Source organism: Budorcas taxicolor, chromosome 21 (assembly GCF_023091745.1).
Source record: "Budorcas taxicolor isolate Tak-1 chromosome 21, Takin1.1, whole genome shotgun sequence".
Taxonomy (NCBI): Eukaryota; Metazoa; Chordata; class Mammalia; order Artiodactyla; family Bovidae; genus Budorcas; species Budorcas taxicolor.
The window spans coordinates 60,589,891-60,611,480 of NC_068930.1; the positions used below are offsets into that span (position 1 = coordinate 60,589,891).

Below are 21,590 nucleotides of genomic sequence, written 5' to 3' on the forward strand. Positions count from 1 at the left end.
CTAGTTCCTTTGCCTTTTCTAAATCCAGCTTGACCATCTGGAAGTTCTTGGTTCACGAACTGTTGAAGCCCGGCTTGGAGAATTTTGAGCATTACTTTGCTGGCATGTGAGATGAGTGCAACTGTGCCTTTCTTTGGAATTGGAATGAAAACTGACTTTTCCAGTCCTGTGGCCACTGCTGAGTTTTCCAAATTTGTTGGCATACTGAGTGCAGCACTTCAACAGCATTTGATTTAGGATGTGAAATAGCTCAGCTGGAATTCCATCATCTCCACTAGCTCTGTTTGTAGTGATCCTTCCTAAGGCCCACTTGACTTCACACTCCAGGATGTCTGGCTCTAGGTGAGTGATCACACAATCATGGTTATCTGGATTATTAAGATCTTTTATGTAGAGTTCCCTTATGTGTTTTTCCCACCTCTTCTTAATATCCTCTCCTTCTGTTGGGTCCATACTGTTTCCATCCTTTATTGTGCCCATCTTTCCATGAAATGTTCCCTTGGTATCTCTAATTTTCTTGAAGCAATCTCTAGTCTTTCCCATTCTACTGTTTTCCTCTATTTCTTTGCATTGTTCACTTAGGAAGAGAGAGGAATAAAAATGAGAAAGATTCTTGATGGTGTTCAGTTCTGGTTGAAGCCATTTCCTAAAAGACTGGCTAAAATTTCTGCCCTTGGGATCCATAAGATTCATATTTCTATCCCTAACTATCCCATTGTGCTTAACCCTTCTTATATTATCAAGGTCTACTGAAACCAATTCTAGTTTTTGAGTTTTGTTTTTTGAGCAGTCCTAAGGACTGATATTTATAACATTATTTCTTAGTATCCTCCAAAAGAAAAACTATATATATACTTAGGAAACAAACAAACAAAAATATTTTATTTTGTAATTACCATGGGGTACACTGGATACTTTTATAAATCTAAGAATAATCATGAGGTCATAATGATCTTGTTTTTTCTGTACCTTGAAACATTTTTTGCTATTTTATCATCCTAAGAATTAATCAGGGCTCCCAGGTAGCTCAGTGGTAAAGAATCCATCTACAATGCAGGAGACGTGAGTTCAGTCCCTGAATCGGAAAGATCTGGAGAAGGAAATGGCAACCCACTCCAGTTTTCTTCCCTGGGAAATCCCATGGACAGAGGAGCCTGGCAGGCTACAGTCCATGGGGTTGCAAAAAAGTTAGACACAATTCACTGGAGTGGGTTGTCATTTCCTCCTCCAAGGAATATTTCCCACCCAGGGATCAAACCTGCATCTCTTGAAGCTCCTGCATTGGCAAGAGGATTCTTTACCACTGAGCCACCTGGGAAACCATATGTACGTATATGTGTGTATACATACACACATACATACACACACACACACAAATATAAATGTTTTTAAAGGCAGAAACATAGGGAATAAAAATTTAAATTGTTGTAAGTGCTCACTGAAATTTCTGAGGAAGTTTTTCACTACTGCTTTATTCTTACTTATGTAAATTATTCATAAAATAATTTAACAGGAAAATTAAAGAGTCCACTGGGTTCAGATGGTAAATGGGAAGACTATTTTCCTTGGCACAGATGGTTAAATTAGCTTAGGTTGGTTGCTATTACTTGCAACTCAGGAAGCCTAACTAATTTAATTAATCTCAAATATTAACACCTGTAAGCACATCTAATTTCCTCTGGGATTTCTTTGGAAGGAATGATGCTAAAGCTGAAGTTCCAGTACTTTGGACACCTCTCGAGAAGAGTTGACTCATTGGAAAAGACTCTGATGCTGGGAGGGATTGGGGGCAGGAGGAGAAGGGGACGACCAAGGATGAGATGGCTGGATGGCATCACGGACTTGATGGACATGAATCTGAGTGAGCTCCGGGAGATGGTGATGGACAGGGAGGCCTGGCATGCTGCGATTCATGGATTCGCAAAGAGTCAGACACGACTGAGCTACTGAACTGAACTGAACTGAACTGTCTATACTGAAGCTTTCTAAATAAACAAAATTTTCTATTGTAATTTCCTACTGGTTTTAATCATATGTTCACCTTCTCTTTACCGTCACATAAGGTGTTACCTTTACAAAGTGTTTATGTGCTGAGAGAAGGCAGGAATCATGTATAGTCAAAACCACCTTGGAAAATAAAACTGTTGAGAAATTCAATAGTGTGTTATCCTCTAGTATTCGAGTAGCTCAGAGTACTCTGAATAAGCATCAAACAAGGAAGTTGTCTATCACTTAGGGATATGTTATACCAAAAATAAATACCTGTGAACACTAGAATCATATCTGCTACTGTCCAAGGACAATACTAGGAGAGAGACTAGAGTTGAAATCAACAGAGGGACACAACATTTCTATCTTCCTCCTTAAGTTCAATACAGAATAGTCATTCATTAAGCAGGTTAATCCCATTTACTACACCCATCTCCCGCTCCAAACATATACTGGAAAATTTAGCTTAATTAATGCCACTACACACATCTCTGCCATCTAATTTTTCTGGGTATGCCCGTAGTGAGTACTCTCTCAAGGATTTCTTTAGAGACTGTAGGAACTATTTTCTATCCTGGTCTTACAAAGAAGCTATTAAGTTTATCTGTCACAAAAACACCTGCTGCTGCTGCTGCTAAATCACTTCAGTCGTGTGCGACCCCATAGACGGAAGCCCACCAGGCTCCTCTGTCCCTGGGATTTTCCAGGCAAGAACACTGGAGTGGGTTGCCATTCTCCAATGCATGAAAGTGAAAAGTGAAAGTGAAGTCGCTCAGTGTCCGACTCTTAGCGACCTCATGGACTGCAGCCTACGAGGCTCCTCTGTCCACGGGATTTCCCAGGCAAGAGTACTGGAGTGAGGTGCCATTGGCTTCTCCGACAAAAACACCTACTAATAGATAATTACAGCTAAGGTCTCTTAAGTGCCACCAAACTGCCATCTTCTACTGAGGCAGAATGGGGCTTCCCAAGTGGTGCAGTGGTAAAGAATCTGCCTGCCAATGCAGGAGACGCAAGAGATGTAGGTTCGATCCCTGGGTCAGGAAGATCTCCCAGAGCAGGAAATGCCAATCTGCTCCAGCATTCTTGCCTGAAAAACTCCATGGACAGAGGAGTCTAGCGGACTACAGCTCACGGGTTCACACAGTTGGACATGACTGAGCACGCATGCGCGCGCGCGCGCGCGCACACACACACACACACACACACACACACACACATTGAGGCAGAAAACTTCAGTAATCCCTCTTGAGAGATCCCTCCACTTTCAAATTTACAATCTTACGCTGGTAATCTAACATGTGTGCACTCAGTTGCTAAGTAGTGTCCAACTCTTTGTGACCCACTGGACTGTAGCGAACCAGGCTCCTCTGTCCATGGGGTTTTTCAGGCAAGAATACTAGCGTGGTTGCCATTTCCTCCTCCAGGGGATACTGGAGGATCCAATATCCTCCCTGGGTATCCCTGACACCAGGGATTGAATCCGCATTTCCCGTGTCTCCTGCATTTAATAGGGGTGGATTAAGGTGGATGAAGGTGGATGCTTTATCTGCTGGGCCATTGGGAAACCCTTGGTAATACAGACCAAAGTTCAATGATGCTTGTTGTCAGAAAGTATTTTCTTATATTTAAATTCCATTTTCTTTTTTATGGGCTTAGCAAGGGGAACATGCTTACCGCAGTCCTCTAAGAATGTTGTTTGCTGAAATACTATTATGCACTCCCTCATCATTCTTATCCAAAGGCTAAACATCGTCTTGGCCAAAAAGTTCATTCAGGGCTTTCCATACCATCTAAAAACCTTTCTGGCCAACCCAATGGTTAGATGTCTCTAGTACTTTACAATAGATGCCATTTTAAAACCTTTCATTTTTTTTTATGGCTTACCTTTGAACTGTTTTCAAGTTTTCGTCATCCCTATTAAGTACAATGACCAGAGCTAGTTACCACAAGGCACTGACTAATAATGAAAAAAAAAATGGTAAAATTAATTTGCTATTCTTACATTCTACATTCTCTGCATACAAATATCACACCTTTTTAATATCAGGGAATTAAAAACTCTATATTAAACAGAAGTACATTCTTCACATTACACTTAAATGTACAACTGCAGTTTTAGCACACTATTAAAACACGGTAAATCCTTGAAATGATAAATTGTTGCCACTATTGTTTCTATATTTGGCAGATTTCCTTTTTCCACTATTCAGAAGCAGAGGTGGGAATATTTAACAGAAAAGTGGAGTAACATGTAATTATATCTTCATCAAAGGAAGATGATAGAGCTTCAAAAAAGACAAGAAAACTAAGATAAAGGGGCAGAGAAAAAGTGCATTAAAACGAGAGGACTGAAATAAAGTGTAAATAACTCATGGTTTCAAAAAAGAAAAATCTAAATCTTTAAGTTTCCTTACCTCTGATCTTAAGATTGTATGAATGGCTTCAACTTCCTTTCTCCTAGCATTAGGTAAATCTGCTACAAAAGAAACGGCATATACTGAATATGTGGTCAACATCATGTCAAGTAAACAGGCGTCTTTAGGAAAATATACTTCACTGAGCTTTAAACAGAATGGTATGCTGATCTAGGACAAATTCAGAAGACAAACGTCACTTGACTGTTATCACTATTCTCCACTGTTACAGATGTTTATTGTCATATAAGTCATTCTGCCTATCTTCTATATTCAACAGCATTTACCTTTACCCCTTGGAAGTGTTCATTAAAATTCTGTAATGGAAAATTAAGCTCTGTTTGCTTAGGATAATTTTTGATGAAAGGTATGCAAATAGGATGCAAAAAATTTTTTTTTGCCCGCACAGTGGGGTCTTAGTTCCCCAACCAAGGATTTAATTTGGGCCCTCAGCAATTAAAGCACCAAGTCCTAACGACTGGACTGCCAGGGAATCCCCAATGACATATTTCTAACTTCTTATGCAACTGGGGTTTAAGGTCTTACTTTTTCTGTTTCCAATACTACCAAAAAAAATTTGTGACATCTTAAACAAACAATAAAAATGCAGTAAAAGAACCCTTATTTTGAGTAACATGGACACAAGTTATTGAAAATGAGAATGAACTCAGTCTTGTTTTGTACATTTTCATTTAAAAGGAAAGTCAGAGGACCAAAATGGCAGTTGATGCTGCCAGATAATCAACCTCCATCCAGTTAGTTTTCTAAGTATTAATATTTTTCATTACTTTCAGCCCTTTAATACTATAAAAATAACTTCTCTGAATTATAGTTTAAATCAAAGGAAAATACAAGTGGCATCCAATAAATAATAATGACAAACCCGCTCTTCTTGTTTTGAAAAATCACTAGGTGGGGATACTTGTATGGTTGTTTATACAAATTGCTTGAAACTCTGACAAGACTGTCTAATTGCTACTCAGAAGAGAACAAATTATAATCTAATCTGTTTAGGAAGGTCACTGTTAGAAGCTGCAACTGTTTCAAAGAGAGATTAAAGAAAAACAAGGTCATGAAGACCTCCCTCCATATCCTTCTCCCCAGAATATGGCCTTTTTAAGATAAACGGGAGATGTTATGCAGACCGAAAAAGTTTTCCTCAATGAGGGAAAACAAAAATAACAACCATCATTTATTAATGCTTACTATTTGCTAGGCACAGTGTTAGGTTAGGTATGTTACATTCATGATTTCATTTAATCCTCCCAACTTCATGATAGGTATAATTATCTCTTTTTAACAGATAAGAAAACTTTGCTTTTTAAAGTATTTAATAATTTGCTGAAGACCCCACAATCTGTAACCCATGGATGTGGAATTTCAATCCATGTCTGATTTAAAAGCCCAAGCTCCTAAATCAGTATAGTGCTTGGTAGAATAGCAACTTTCTGATATTGTAACTATAGATAATTTTCAAGTTGTATCAATAGTGCTATTCTGAACTGTTATCTTGTTCATTGCTGGCACAGGGTAGACAATAAACATTTGTTGAATGAATAAATGAACTGCATTCTAACCCTATTTTTAAATGATTTATAAAATCAATAAACCGGATATTAAGCAAGTCTTATTTTAATACAAAGACAAAACTATAAAAGCAGATTTTTAATCACTTAGCAAAATTTTTACTAAGCATGTACTATGCACCAAGGAAGGTACCACACATACTAGTAATATAAGGATAAATAAAATAGAGCTGTCAGAGAGAGATCCACAAAGTTCTGTTAGACACAAGCAACTCAACCTGCCATGGAGTGAGAATGGTTTCACCGGGTACCTGACATGTCAGCAGGGACATGCAGGAAAAATTGTTTTCCAGGCAAAGGAGGGTAGCATGCTATGCTAAGTCGCTTCAGTCGTGTCTGACTCTGTGCGACCCCATGGACAGCAGCCCACCAGGCTCCTCTGTCCAGAGGATTCTCCAGGCAAGAATCCTGGAGTGGGATGCCACTTCCTTCTCCAAGATATAGACAGCAGCCCACCAGGCTCCCCCATCCCTGGGATCCTCCAGGCAAGAACACTGGAGTGGGTTGCCATTTCCTTCTCCAATGCATGAAAGTGAAAAGTGAAAGTGAAGTCGCTCAGTCCTGTCCGACTCTTAGCGACCCCATGGACTGCAGCGTACCAGGCTCCTCCATCCATGGGATTTTCCAGGCAAGAGGACTGGAGTGGGTTGCCATTGCCTTCTCCAAGGAGGGTAGAGGAGGAGGTAAAAAGGAAGGGCTTTCCGTGCATAGGCTTGGAGCTGTGTAGGTACCTCACGAAGTTCCCTGTACAGAAGTCCTGGGTGCAAGCATGCTTGTGTATATGAATGTACATCTATGTGGCTATTGAGAGAGAGGGGGAGGGAACAAGAGATAAGACTGAAAGAGATAGGTTGAACCCAGATAGGATAGGTTTTCGGTCTCCCCAAGTTAAGAAGTTTGAGTTTTATCCGGTAAGTACAGAGTCAAGAGATTTTTAAAGTACATTTGTTTTTAGAAAAGTAACTGGTAACACAACAGAATATGGAGTAAAGGAGGAAGAAACAAGCGACAGGACATGAAAGAGAAACAGTGTGTGGGATAGATAACGGGGATGGGAACTAAAGAAGGAGGAATAATAAAGGAAAGGACAAATATAAGAAACACTTCAGGCACCAGATGAACAAGATTTGGTGACCAATTGAAAGTAGGAGAAAAAAGAGGCAAAACAATTGACAAAGATTTGTCAATTGACAAAGAGACAAAGATTTCTAAGTTTAGGAGAACGGGTAGATGGTGAAACCATTAAAAGAAAGAATACGGGAGCACATTTGGTGGGAAAAACAAAATGAATTCCACCTTAAGCCTGTGAGACATCCAAGTTGGAGGAGGAAGTGTGCAGTTTCTGGCTCAGGGTCAAAGAAATAGTCAACTGTTTTCCCCTATCTAGGAAACAAGGAGAGACTAGGCATTCCCCAGGTTAGCTAGCCCTTTTCTGCTTCTGACAGCCCTCAATGTCACAGGATCATTTCCTGAACACAGGAAGAATCCCTTTAACTCCCACCTCAACCCGTCCCACCTGATGTACCTCCCACCCCAGGGGTACCCCAAGCAGTTAAATGGTACCAGCTACCATTTAACAGCAGCTACCCAATCTTCTTCCCTTCTAAATAGACCCCACAGAAATCCTAAGTATAGATACTCTTTCTAAATTAAACTATCTTTCTCTATTTCAACCAAATAAACAGGCATACTCAATTAAATCAGTATTAAAAAATTAAACCAGAATGCTATTTACAACAAACAAAACTAGCAAAGGAACTGCTCTCATCCAAAAGACCACCCTCTCTGGAGGCAGACCTAGACTGAAATTAAAGAATTCTTTTGATCTAAATACTACTTGATGAAAGAAGTATCAAGAAATCAAAACAGCAATTAACTTAATCATTGATTACCATGTAACTCCTGGTCACTATTCATTAGTAAAACAAAATGAGGACTTCAAAAATGAGCGCAGGTTGCTAAAGGGACCCGAAGAACAGGGTTACCTTCCTTGCCCTCCTGAGCAATATGGGAGGCATTGGTCGATTAGGCATGAAAATACACTCTCAGCTGAAACGCTGTAATATGCCATGAGAATTAGCAAAAATATACAATAATAGGAAAACCATACTCATGTTTCACTAACATATATTCAAGTAAGAAAGGGTAAGAGCCACTAAATATTTAATTAAGTTACGAAAATCGAAGAAACCCCCTCTCGCCAAAAAAAGTGACTACGTGTCATTATACAAATGATTATTTAAACTATGTCGGTATAAAGGAAGAGGATCAAAATCAGTTCCGCCTCCAAGTTAAGGCCAAAGTAAGCGGTGGGTGTGGATGAACCAAAGTAAAATAAACTCTACGCGATGTGAGGGCAGTTTGACTCTGCTCTGAGCTATCCCGGGTACTCAAAGGAGAACCACCAGAACTCTTTCCACCCCCCCACCCCCCCACCCCCCCACCCCCCCACCCTAATGGTCTCTCATTAGAGAAGATCACTTAAAGAGGCAAAAGGAGAAATGTAAAGAAAAAAGGGCGGAGTGACGCTTCTCTAGACCTGTCTGCGTCTCATGACAGATGGGCTTGGGGACCAAACGGACGCTCCCAGGGTCCCAATAAACCCCTCCCTCCATCGCCCCAGCTGTTACCTTCCACTTCCTCCGTGCCCTCCATCAGCATATCCTTCGTAAAGTTTGAAATCTGGCCAGTGAGGGAAGCCAGGCTGCCCCCGACCTGACCCAGGGACTGGCCCAAGCCGGAGCCGAGGCCCCCAAGCCAGGACGACATCGCTGCGGGTTAGAGAAGGTCCGCTCTGCTCCGAGAAAAGCAGCCAGCGTCGTCGGACTACTCTGCCAAATGTCCTCGAACCGCTGCCTCCACAGGACTGTCCAAATCACAACACTCAGGAATCGATAACACGACTGGGGAATGGTTCCCAGTCCACGCCGGTTTCGGGGGATCCTACCAACAGCCGGGCTCTGATTAGAAACGCAAAGGCCTGGCCTGAGACTTTACCACGGTCCTGCCTCCAGTGACACAGTCAGCCCCGTGGGCCTCCGCTCATTCTCACGACTTCCCACCATCCGGATTAGGCCACTTCTGCTTCTGCTTCAGTGACTTTCCCTAGTTCCGTGGGCAACTCCTGCCAACTCGACGCCGGCCGCCATGACACCCACTAGGAGCGCGTCTATGGATCATAGAGAGACGCCGTGATAGCGTAGAAGAGCCTGAAGAGCCGCCGGACGTGTCCTGGGCGCAGGGGAACATGGGATCGCGGAGGACTGCTTGCGGCCGCGGTGGCCGCAGCCTCCAGCCCCAGGGCAAGGTCAACTTCCACGTAGCCCGCCGGCTTTGGCAGCAGGTGGAATACCAACCGGAACCAGCGGCGACGCGGCGCTCTCGCCAAGTGCAGCTGGGTTTCAGGCAGAGGGGACCCTCAGTGGGTGCCCCCCGAAGCCGGCGTAGCCTGGGAACCCCACGGACTCTTATTCTTGGGGAAACCTGAGTGTGTTAATTCCTATTACCCTCGCGAAAGCAGCGGTGCGAGGAGACTGGGCGGGGATCCTCCACCGGATCAGAAGTGGATTTTACATAACTTATCACACGTGTACTGTGACAATTATTCTACACCCTGTCAAGGGCCGCTGTATACTGGGGACTACGGTAGGAACCAAAGCTACACAAAAAGGATGGGTTGCAAATTCAAATGTCCAGGCGGCAAACATACTTGTGTTGATTACCTTCACAGTGGAAATTTTCTCCGCTGCCTTTCCAGCAGAGAAAGGCAGCAGAGAAACCAATGCCTTCTTTAGTATAAAAAGAGCTTTTTTTTTTTTTTTCGTGAAACCAACCTAACCTGTAAAGTTAAATATACAGACTACTTGTTTCAAAGTAACTCTGAAGAGGACAGCGGGGCAACTTTATGCAGAAGAAATGCTCTTCTAATGTGAACTCTCTCGTAGGGTATTGTGACAGTAGACCTGCAAGGGCCCACCCCTCCCAGGGTACTCAGTTACACAGTTGGTGCACACACCTTCCCTAGAGGAAAAAAGGTCACGTGACTCAGGCATTTGCTGCAGGGCTATGTGGACCTACACTACCTGGCCAGAGAGACAGCCACATTTTTGACTTTGAAAATAGGATAGGTCTGCAGTTCTTTTAAGCATAGAACCTAATATCCTGGCACCTTTCTCCTTGATTTTATTCACAGCAGGGGTCATTACAGATTTCATTATTTGTGAATGGAACATTAGGAATGCCTCCAGTGTTTGAAATATGATGGCACCAAGGAAGAGTGTTGTTATTCAGTCACTGAGTCACATCTGACTTTTTGCAGCCCCGTGGACTGCAGCGTGCCAGGCTTCCCTATCCCTCACCACCTCCCAGCATTTGCCAAGTTCATGTCCAAAGACTAGTAGCCCTCCCTGAAATCTGAATGCTTTTAGAATAAAATTTGTATCTTGTACTGGAAGTGTTTATTAAATTTTTTCTATATATATATTTTTAAAAGGCATCTTTGCCCAGGGATTAGATGTGCAGACACTGGGGTCTGACTGCCTAGATCTTTATTAGCTGTGTGACCTTGGGTAGGTTACTTAACTTCTATGTGTACCAGTTTCCCATGTGTAAGTTGGGGAATGATAAATAATATTGCCTACAGGCTGCGGTTTTTTGGAGGATTAAATAAAGTAGTATTTTTAAGAGCTTGGAACAGTGCCTGTACATGGTGAGTTCTATTTTAAGTGTAAAGTTTTAAAATTATGACATAAAGGTGACCTGTAAGTTATTCATGGGCAGACAATGAGTTGGTTAATAGTATCACTGACTCCATGGACATGAATTTCAGCAAACTCCAGATGATAGTGGAAGACAGAGGAGCCTGGCTTGCTACACTCCATGGGGTCGCAAAGAGTTGGACACGACTGAGTGACTGAACAACAACAATAAATTATTCTGGGCACTGGGGATATAGCAGGAGAAACAACATACACAAAGTCCCTGATCTCATGGAGCTTGCATTCTCCTGGGAAGGAACTGATGAGAAAATGTATGAAGTATTGCATGATGATGACTGCTGTGGGGGAAATAACACTATTAAACCGGGTAAGAATGATATGGAAGGGATGTAGGGGAGAGAGCACGCTAGTAAATGTTGTCAAAAGTGGTCAGGACTCCCGGGTAAGATGATATTCGAACAGAGACTTGAAGGAAATAAGACAGTGAGACGGGTATCTGGGAAAGAGCAGTCCAGCTGATGCAAAGGTCCTGAGGCAGGAGAATTCTTGCCAGGTTAGAGGATTAGCAAAAAGGCAAGGATGGCTGGAGCAGAGTGGGCTGGACAAAGGCAGTAACCAGTGAGGACCAAGATGTTCAAATAGGGGTGCACAGGTCATGTAGGACCTGATAATTGGGTATAAGAACTCTAGATTTTACTCAAAGTAGAATGAAGAATTGTTTAGAGAAAAGGAGTCACATGAACTTAGAACCTCAATGGGTTCCTGTATAACAGTGAAAAGTTTGGTGTAAATCAAGCTCTTATTTCCTAGAGATGTAAATTCTCTGCAGTGTCATTTATATAAATTCATGTCATGCCATAAATATATTGCAGTTAATGCAGAAAACAAAATACATGCCTTTATATAATGTATTAAGGTATTAACATAAAAGCTATGTCTAAAATCCTCTTTATTGAGGATTGTTTTCAGTACGATGGACTATGGTCTAAGAAACTTAAAATATGATTCTGATACATATAGCATGATGGACTTCCCTGGTGGCTCAGATGCTAAAGAATCTGCCTGCAATGCAGGAGACCCGACTTCGATCCCTGGGTCAGGAAGATCCTCTGGAGAAGAGAATGGTTACTCATTCCAGTATTCTTGCCTGGAGAATTCCATAGACAGAGGAGCCTGGCAGGCTACAGCCCACAGGCTCGCAAAGAGTCAGACAGGACTGAGGGACTAATACACACACACATATAGCATGATGTGATGTTTGGGATGTGCTTCAAAAAATGGGGACAGGGTGGATGAATCAAGAATTGTCAGGACGTGGTCATTATTGATGCTGGGTGATAGGTACATGTCATTGTTCTTGTTGCTGTTCAGTCGCCCAGTCGTGTCCAACTCTTTGCAAGCCCATGGACTGTAGCACACCAGGCCTCCCTGTCCCTCACCATTTCACAAAGTTTCTCCAACTTCATGCTCATTGCATCAGTGATGCCATCCAGCCATCTTATCCTCTGATGGGTACATAGGGGAGTCATTTATTTTCGCATACGTTTGACATTTTTTACTGTACAAAAGTCGTACAAATTTGATAAAGCTTGGGCTGATGACCCTCTCGTTTTCCTACCAAAATCCCCGGTAGCGAATAAGGCTGTTCATCATCACTTAATGAGGAACAAAACAAGCCCAGCTACAGCAGACACACCAGACGCAGCCCAGGAATCTGAATGGCTCCCTGTGGTGGGGCTAGGCTGCCCAGTTGAAATTCTGAACCTAGGATTTTTGTAACCTCAACAGATAGAAGATTCTTTTTAAAAAACTAAGGTCCGTCTAGTCAAGGCTATGGTTTTTCCTGTGGTCATGTATGGATGTGAGAGTTGGACTGTGAAGAAGGCTGAGCACCGAAGAATTGATGCGTTTGAACTGTGGTGTTGGAGAAGACTCTTGGGAGTCCCTTGGACTGCAAGGAGATCCAACCAGTCCATGCTGAAGGAGATCAGTCCTGGGTGTTCTTTGGAAGGAATGATGCTAAAGCTGAAGCTCCAGTACTTTGGCCACCTCATGCGAAGAGTTGACTCATTGGAAAAGATTCTGATGCTGGGAGGGATTGGAGGCAGGAGGAGAAGGGGACGACAGAGAATGAGATGGCTGGATGGCATCACCAACTCGATGGACGTGAGTCTCAGTGACTCCGGGAGTTGGTGATGGACAGGGAGGCCTGGCGTGCTGCGATTCATGGGGTCGTGAAGAGTCGGACACGACTGAGCGACTGAACTGAACTGAACTGAACTGAACCAAAAAATGCTATCAACTGCAAACTGATTTCCATTTCTCAAGAGGCAGCATCATCAACACTTCTCTTAGGGAGAGCAGTCTCTTTGTTCTGAAGAAACCATCCAAGCGGGTTTATTTATACAAAAAGAAAATAACCCATTTTTTTTATGTTTATGTAAAGAAAAAAATGATTTTTTAGAGTAGAATTTAAAAATATAGTCTGATCTTTCTCTCTCAGTTTCTAAACATGATACTTATATTGCCATTTTCTCATTATTTTCTCATGATTTCTGACATTATCTACCTACTCTCAATTACAGAAAATAAAAGATTAGAACTTTTATATTACCACCTGTCTCTATTTCCCTTCCTTTTGAGCTCCCAGTAGAATGACATCATAATTATTGGTAAAATTAAAATTTTAATTTACCAATTAAAAATTCAAATTGAAGTTTACCTTATATGCCTACATAAATGTTGTTCATTGGTTGAGCCACATGGTGTACTAAGATTACATTTCCTTTGTTTTTCAACCTGTTCTTCCTGAAGTTAACAAATTCTATCTTTTAAATTTGCATAATTTTCTGTTACCCCATGTGTTCTAAGTCGCTTCAGTCATGTCTGACTCTTTGTGACCCCATGGACTGTAGCCCACCAGGCTCCTCTCTCCATGGGATTCTCCAGGCAAGAATACTGGAGTTGGGTAGCCATGCCCTCCTTCAGGGGATCTTCCCCACCCAGGGATGCAACCCATATCTCTTATGTCTCCTGCATTGGCAGGCAGGTTCTTTACCACTAGCACCACCTGGGAAGCCCTTTTCTGTTTTTTACAGAATCACTAATCCTTCTAAAAGTTAGCAACAGAATTGTAAAACATACTCCTAATTCTGTTTTCAAGAAGGTATCAAGAATTCTATCATTTGCTTAGACTCATTTCTTCTACCCAGAGTCCTCTGTTTCCCTGCTCCACTCTCCTCTGACCTGTTCTCTGGGCCTTGTTTTTCCTTCTGGAAGCTGTAGCCTTATTGTCTATAATGCTCTGAAGTTAATAAGGATGTGCCCTGGGTGGGTTTGTTTGTCGTTTCACTCATTGTGCTGGGCACTTAGCAAACCCTTTTTAAAACCATGTCTTTCAGCTCTGCAAATTATTTAAAACTTTTTTTATTGATGAATGTCCCCTCTCTAGGGAAACAGCTGTTTTTCAAGTATTTTTAACCAGCCCTCCTGATTTCAGTCCACATCTCACCCCTACCTTCCAAGACAGTTGCTGCTCCCTGTCCTGTGTGCTGTTGGACATCTTTCTGTTTAATACTTGCTATGCAGCTCCCTCAGTTCTGCTCATTCCTGTATCAACTTTCCATCTTCAAAAAAAAAAAAAGTTCACATCTCCTAGCACCTCAAATGGTGAAAGAAAGTGAAAGTGTTAGTCGTGTCTGACTCTTTGCGACCCCATGGACTGGGTGCCCCCAGGCTCCTCTGTCCATGGGGTTCTTCAGGCAAAAATACTGGAGTGGGTAGCCGTTCCTTTCTTCAGGAGATCTTCCTGATCCAAGGATCAAACCCACATCTCCTTCATTGCAGGCAGATTCTTTGCTGTCTGAGCCACCAGGGAAGCCCCCACCTCAAATGGCAGTGACTGTTAATTGTTCCCCAAAGTCTGTTCACCCCTTTGCACACAGTGCTTGAATCCTCACTTTTTACCTGGACCTGTGGCACAACAGAAGATGCCAGTGTTCCTCCTGATCCCATCATCCATTTACCAGTTTTGTGCACGACCTGTTCTTGGGGTACTTTTACTCCCTAAATTCAGCAGCTATTTCTCTTTGGCAGAGGGTTGCCTTTGGACTGCCAGAGCCCACATTGCTTGTGCCCAAGAGTGCTAAAACACAATCTTGTTCAGTAGCATGTTAAAATGGCCCAACTCCCATGCCCACCGTGGAGCATCTCAAAGATGGAACTACACTGCCTCTGGACCTGTCTGCGGGATTGAGGCTCTGTTTACTCTTACAAGCTTGCTTGACCTCCTTTTCTTATCTCACTTTCCCACTCCCCTACACCTGTTCCATTCCTTCCTGAGAGCTTTTTTTTTTTTTTTTTCCTGAGAGCACTTTTTGAAAAATAGTTTTCCCTTATCTCAAGGTCTGTCTCAAGTGTGCCCAAGCTAAGACTCACGACTACCCAGAATGAAAACCACCTTGTGGCTAGGAGTGGTCTTGTGATTCACTTCTGGCCCATGTCGAAGAAGTGGAAGTGATGTGTGCAGCTTCCAGGAGGTAACCTTAAAGACAGGGCATGTGGCCTTTTTCCACCCTTCTTTTGCTTCTTGATTGCTGAGATGCAGAAGTAATCATGGGCATCACAGCAGCTCTCTTGGATCCATGAGTTGACATTAGCAAAGGAAGCCATGAGAATACAGAAAACACGTTCCTGACACAGTGTGACCCTATCACCCCTGGATTGGCAATCTCTACACTTCCTAAAGACTTGTAGCATGTAAAGTGGTTGTTGTATTAGGTTTTTCTATGATGGTCAAATCTAATTCAATGAATTCACCTCTTCTACTGGTCTCTCTGTACCTGAGGTTGGTTTTTTTCTTCTTTAATTTAGGTGGGATTTTGGAAGGAAGTAAATACAGTAATCAATCCCATGTAATTTTTGTTTTTGTAATTTTGTTTTTGGCTGGGATCTTCATTTGCAGGAGCTTTGCCTAGTTGTGGGAGTGGGGGCCACTCGTCATTGTGACATGTGGGCTTCTCATTGCCCTGGCTTCTTTTGTTGCAGAGCACAGGCTCCAGGTGCACGGGCTTTGGTGGCTGCAGCGTGTGCGTGCGGTAGCTGTGGTGTGTGGACTTTGTTGCTCTGCTGCGTGTGGGATCTTCCCAGACCAGGGATTGAGCCTGTGTCCCCTGCACTGGCAGGCAGACTCTTACCCACTGCACCACCAGGGAAGTCCATCCTATGTAGTTGTGATAAAATTTACATAAAATTTACCATCTTACAGTATACAACCCGGTTGCATTAAGTTCATGCACATTGTTGGGCAGACATCACCATCCATCTCCAGGACTTTTTTCATCTTCCTAAATTGAAACTCTGTACCCATTGAACAGTAAGTCCTTATTCCTTATTGCTCCACCCAGCCCCTCGAAACCACCATCCTATTTCCTGTCTCTATGGATTTGATCAGCCTAAGTACTTCATATATGTGGAATCACTTAACTGTACTTAACTGGAAGCCCCTGGAAGACGTTTGAGATGATTGGTCAAAAAAAGCTAAATCTGCCTTGGCCCTCAGAAGGTTTCCCTGTTGGAGACAGAGCTCTCCCTGGGCAGAATAGAAATACAGCTTTTGGAGAAACTGTACCTTATTTTGAGAGGGCAGGAATGCAACGGAGACAGTGACAACATGGGATCAGATCCCTCTGATCTGTTTTCTGAGAGACTCAGCAGGACTCTGGTCACCAGCAGAGCTGTCTGGAGCCTGTATGACGATATGTGCTGAGGGCTGAAAAAAGGGCCATTCCACTTAACTCTGCTTGGAACCTATGACTCATCTGGTGTTCCAAGGATTAGACATTGTTAGGCTTGGTACTTCTGCATCTTGTTTTCTAACATGCTATTGCTGGTATACAAACAAGCTATTGGTTTTTGTTGACTTATTGACCTCCTTCATCAGTTCCAGTAGCTTTTCAATTAATTTGGGATGGGATGCTCTTTAGTCAAAGATGTAGTTAATGGTGTTTAAAAAAAAATTTTTTTTTTAAAGAGGCTTGGGATATTTTAGAGAAGTCTAGAAAGCAAAGCCTGACTGTTTGGTGTAATAAAATGTAAATACAATCCAAACTTACTTTGTAAAGCTGTACATAAGAATTTTTGTTATGTACAAAACCTGGAGTACATTCCTATTCTCTCTGGGTCAGAATGCCCCCCACCCCCACCAAAAATAAAGCCTTTGTCTCATCAACCATGAGAGAAAAACAATTCTGTATCATTCATTCACTCACTCAAGAAGACCTGTGCGCATTCCTGGCATGATTCTGGGTTCTTGGCACAGAGCCATGAATCAGACACTCTGCTCCGCTGCTGCATTCTGATTGGCCACGAGGCAGAGGAAACATTTAAATGACTGAGCAGGACTTCATAACATGTGAAGGGCTATGCCTGCTCTGTGAGATACGAAGACAAAACAGGATAATATGATAATGCGTGACTGGGAGGAAGGGCTGGCTTTTGTACATAACAAAAATCTTACGTACAGCTTTACAAAGATAAGTTTGGATTGTATTTACATTACACCGAACAATCTGGCTACGCTTTCTAGACTTCTCTTAACATGTTGCATACTCCAGCTTCTGTCACTACCCGCCTCTCTCTCCAGCCTTCTGTGTTCTTGAGACAAGCAGCCACCCCCGCCTCAGTTGCTGTGCTTGCTGTTTCCTCAGACGGGTAGGGTGGCACCACACCCTTACATGGCTGCCTCATTTTCCTGGTGTCTGAAAGGCACCTCCAGAGGCCTTCCTCGAACCCAGTCTGAAAAGGCCCTCCATCCCAGTCACACGCTATCACATCATCCTGTTTCGTCTTTGTATCTCACAGAGCAAGCACAGCCCTTAACATGTTATGAAGTCACGCTCAGTCATTTAAATGTCTCCTCTGCCTCGTGGCCAATCAGAATGCAAGCAGCAGCGGAGCAGAGTGTCTGATTCATGGCTCTGTGCCAAGAACCCAGAATCATGCCAGGAATGCGCACAGGTCTTCTTGAGTGAGTGAATGAATGATACAGAATAGTTTTTCTCTCATAGTTCATGAGACAAAGGTTTTTGTTTTTTGGGGGGGGAGTGGGGGGGAGGTTCAGATCCAGGGAGAATGGGAACAATCTTGAGAGAACAAGGTCCAGCGAAGAGTGGTGGTCAATTGAAAGAGAAAGTCCTCATAGCAGAGGTGGCCATTGATCTTGAGGGACAAGGATGTCAGAAGGGCAAAGGTGAAAGAGCAAGGGGAGTGTTAGGATGCCTGGCGGTGAGAAAGAACTTGGTTTCTTTGAAGACCTAAAATGAGGCCCTGCTAGTTCCACTGTGCCTTAAGGGGAACTGTCAAGAGTACAGGCCAAAAAGGTCAGCTGGGCTCAAATTACCTAAAAATGATGAGCATGAACGTGGCAGGCACAAAATGGTTAAAAGGATCCCCAAACATGCAAATCTTCATAGTAAGGACAATCCCAAATTTCCCTAATCTTCGAAAAGCTTTTAGCTGACATAAAATGTGCCTTCAAATCAACTAGTACATTTCATAAGGCCCATAGGTGTTGAGATCAGAGCCATTTGGCTATCAAGTTACACTAAAAAGATGGTCGCACGTCATCAAGTGGAAATTTTTGTTTCAAGATTTGTGCCCAGCCCTAATTAAAGCTAAAATGGATAGCCGTCATTATAAAACCTGAGGATCCTATAACCCTGAGCCAGGAGAGTCCGGTGTCTGGAGTTCAGTGAGGAAAAATAGCACTCTTAAAAACTGTTACTATATGCTTTGTTTGGCTCTCAGGGTGGAAAAAAAAAATCAAGCCAACATTTAAAAAACAGATTTCAAATAAAAATATGGAATTCTTAGCCTCTCAGAAAAGATCAGAGGATCCAGGAACAATGGTCCCTCTGGTACCCGTTAGTTGGAACAGAGTTATCAGTGGGCCCTAGCCAGCTTCATTTATCACGTCCATAAAACAATGCTTCTCACATTCACTCTGTGTGGGAATCTCCCAGGGATCTTGTTAAAAATGCAGGTTCTGTTTCTGTAGGTGGGAGTGTGGCCTGAAACTTAGCATTTCTGAAAAGCTCTCAGTGGTGTAAATGCTCCAACCACACTGTGAAGGCAAATCTACGAACTTAACAATAAATACAAACGGAAGTAAAAAAAAGCAAACATTATCTTTATTTAATAATTTTTGATATTTAAAATACAACTCATCAAACATCCACATTAACAACAGTATCCTCAGTGTTCAACAGTGCTTTGGAAGCCCGGCTTTTCTAAGGACCAGACAGGAAGGCCTGTGTGTGTATTAACGGCAAGACAACTCAGAGAGGAGAGCACACACACCAGGGCTGCAGAGTTGGGTCCTGAGCAAATGGCACTGCCACAGTGCACCTGTGTCCTGGCCAAAAGGATGCCTTTAATTCTTTACTTGAATTTCAAAGGTTACTTATACAGAACAGTAATTTTAAAAAATGCATTCCTACTAGTCCAGTGTTGTAGAAATTAGGTAATCACATTCAAATGTATGTTTTCCTCCTTAAAAAAATTCCTGAAAATATTCACTTTTGAACTATGCAAGAGACAAGTGAAGTGCTTCCTAAATGAATCAGGAATTTCCAAATATGTTTCACAAATGCTTTCTACTCCCTGTCTTATGAATCCATGGTCTTAAACATTTATTGACATACTATGATAACTAAACATGCCAATTGCAATAATTTAGATGTGGTTAGTAGCATTAATTTTTGAAAATGCCAGACTATTTTGCAAAAAAAAAAATTAAAATAGCAGACATTTTCTTGAAAAAAAAAATCAAAATTCAAGAATTAAACAACCATGTCAATAATATTTTCATTCATGAAAGCAAAATGAAACAAAAATATTTTGTGTATTTAAAAAACAACACAAGTTCATTCATTTCTTTAACAAAAGATGCTGGTTACAAAGGGACCAGAAATGAAGCAAAGTTTTTATTTTGAAAATACGAAAAATTACTTATACTGCTGAAATAATTAATCCAATCTGATTTTTCTTAATTAAGATCATATCTGTAATATCTCCATACCTGTCAGGGCCCAGCTGCAACAATTAACTTTGAAAGTAGTGGCCATAGGTCCCTCCAATTGCAGACAAAGTTTCTAATAGGAAGTCATCAATATTAATGATTGAATCCTCTTAAGAATTTAAAACATTAAGATTTATTTTTCAATCTAAGGAATTTCAAGTATTATCATTACATTTTTGCTTGTGCACTGAGAACCAATGTTTTTTGCATTTGCACACCTCCAAATGGGCCAACTTTAAGACATTTAGTAAATCTTGGCACTAGTGTGATACTATTTAAAAACAGTATCAAACATCCAGACATTGGAAATGTCTTAGGCTCTTACTGGCATAAAACTTACTTTATTTGACTTAACATCAAATGAAACAATGTAGAGTATGGGTAGTTTTGCTCCTCAACTAGTTTGGAGTTTTTCTTCATTAACTATGGCATGAATAAAGCCTCAATTAAGAAAAATTAAGTTTTAAAGAAAGAAAGCACCTTAAATATTCTGTGAATTGTAAATTATTTGGCCAAGATCTTAGAGGTGAAATACAGTTTACCTGCAGCAGCCTTTCACACTACTTGCATTACTGAAATATTTGTATGTTAATTACGGTAAAAATGTTTAATGATGGTTTAGATTAGATGTTAACTACTCTGAATTTCTGAAACATAAATAACTACTTATTAAATCCATGACATCTATCAGTGTGAAAGTGTTATTTCCAAAGCTTGTTTAAACTTCACTTATAACACTAGCATTGCCATGGTACTTATTTTATCCCAGTAATACAAATTATACATTAGAAAAATGATACCAATAGTTTAAATATTAAACATTAAGGTGTTCCCAATTGGTAAAACAAAATGGAAATCTTTCTATAAATAAAAGTTGTTAGCAGGACAGTTACAGTGAATTTCATTGTTTCTGACTTGCAGGTGGTTTAAAGTAAACCGTACTACGTGTGTAAACTATAACTTTGTGTAACTTAAAAATTTTCTTACTGTGGTTATGAGCATTGGCATCTTTACATACTAGCCAATCAATTAAGAAATGGAATCTAAATGTTCAATAATATTTATGCCAATCCACACAAGATGGCAGTTTACTAGTGATTCTGAGTCTGCCTGCCAAATGTAACAATTTCACAACAAACTAAACACATTCAAATATATCCAGTGTGTGCTCAGCCCTGCTTTAAAAAAATACCCTAACAAAAGAAGGTCAACATCCTATATTCCTTTAAGTGCTTTAGCAAGGGTGTGTAATATAAGAACTTTATAAACTTTCAAGGTTAAAACTTTTTAAAGTATATTCGCTTTTTCACTTTTGTATCAAGTAGTTCATCAATTCAAACATAAGAATTAATGTATTTTTTTTTCACTGAGAAAAGATATAGGTCAAATATCCATGGAAAATATGACTAGCATACTTGGGTTAACTACAGAAATGTCCAGTCTTAAAATATTTTGGTTTGTAAATCTCAGGGAGTAGTACCAAACTCCAACATCCCTTGCACTTCTAAAAGTTTATAATTCTTCTGAAACATTTTCAATTGTCAAAAGAAAACTTTAGATTTTAAAATAAAACGGTCTAATTTTATGTAAGGGGAACTTCATAAAACTTAACTTGGCACAAAATAATGACTTAAAAAAAGTCTGTCTCTATCCAAGTAAAAGCTATTTCATAATCATAAATAAAAGGTATTTTCTCATCTCTTTTCAGTTAGCAATAAATCCTACATCAAAAAATTCCCTGATAAAATGTGTGTAGCCATACACCAGGGTATGGCAACATATCATACTTTAATTTTCTAAG

General features: G+C 41.2%; 1 protein-coding gene across 1 annotated transcript in view; it reads right to left on the minus strand.

The window, feature by feature from the left end:
• The window catches only part of TRIP11 (thyroid hormone receptor interactor 11), a 65,164-nt gene extending 56,272 nt beyond the window's left edge, over window positions 1-8,892 (minus strand). The window contains exons 1-2 of the mRNA XM_052659841.1: window positions 8,623-8,892; window positions 4,407-4,468 (exon numbers count right to left, since the gene is read on the minus strand). Of these exons, the coding sequence (XP_052515801.1) occupies window positions 4,407-4,468; window positions 8,623-8,761 (201 nt within the window). The 5' untranslated portion in view covers window positions 8,762-8,892. The remainder of the gene's footprint in view (window positions 1-4,406; window positions 4,469-8,622) is intronic.
• Between the last annotated feature and the right edge of the window lie 12,698 nt (window positions 8,893-21,590).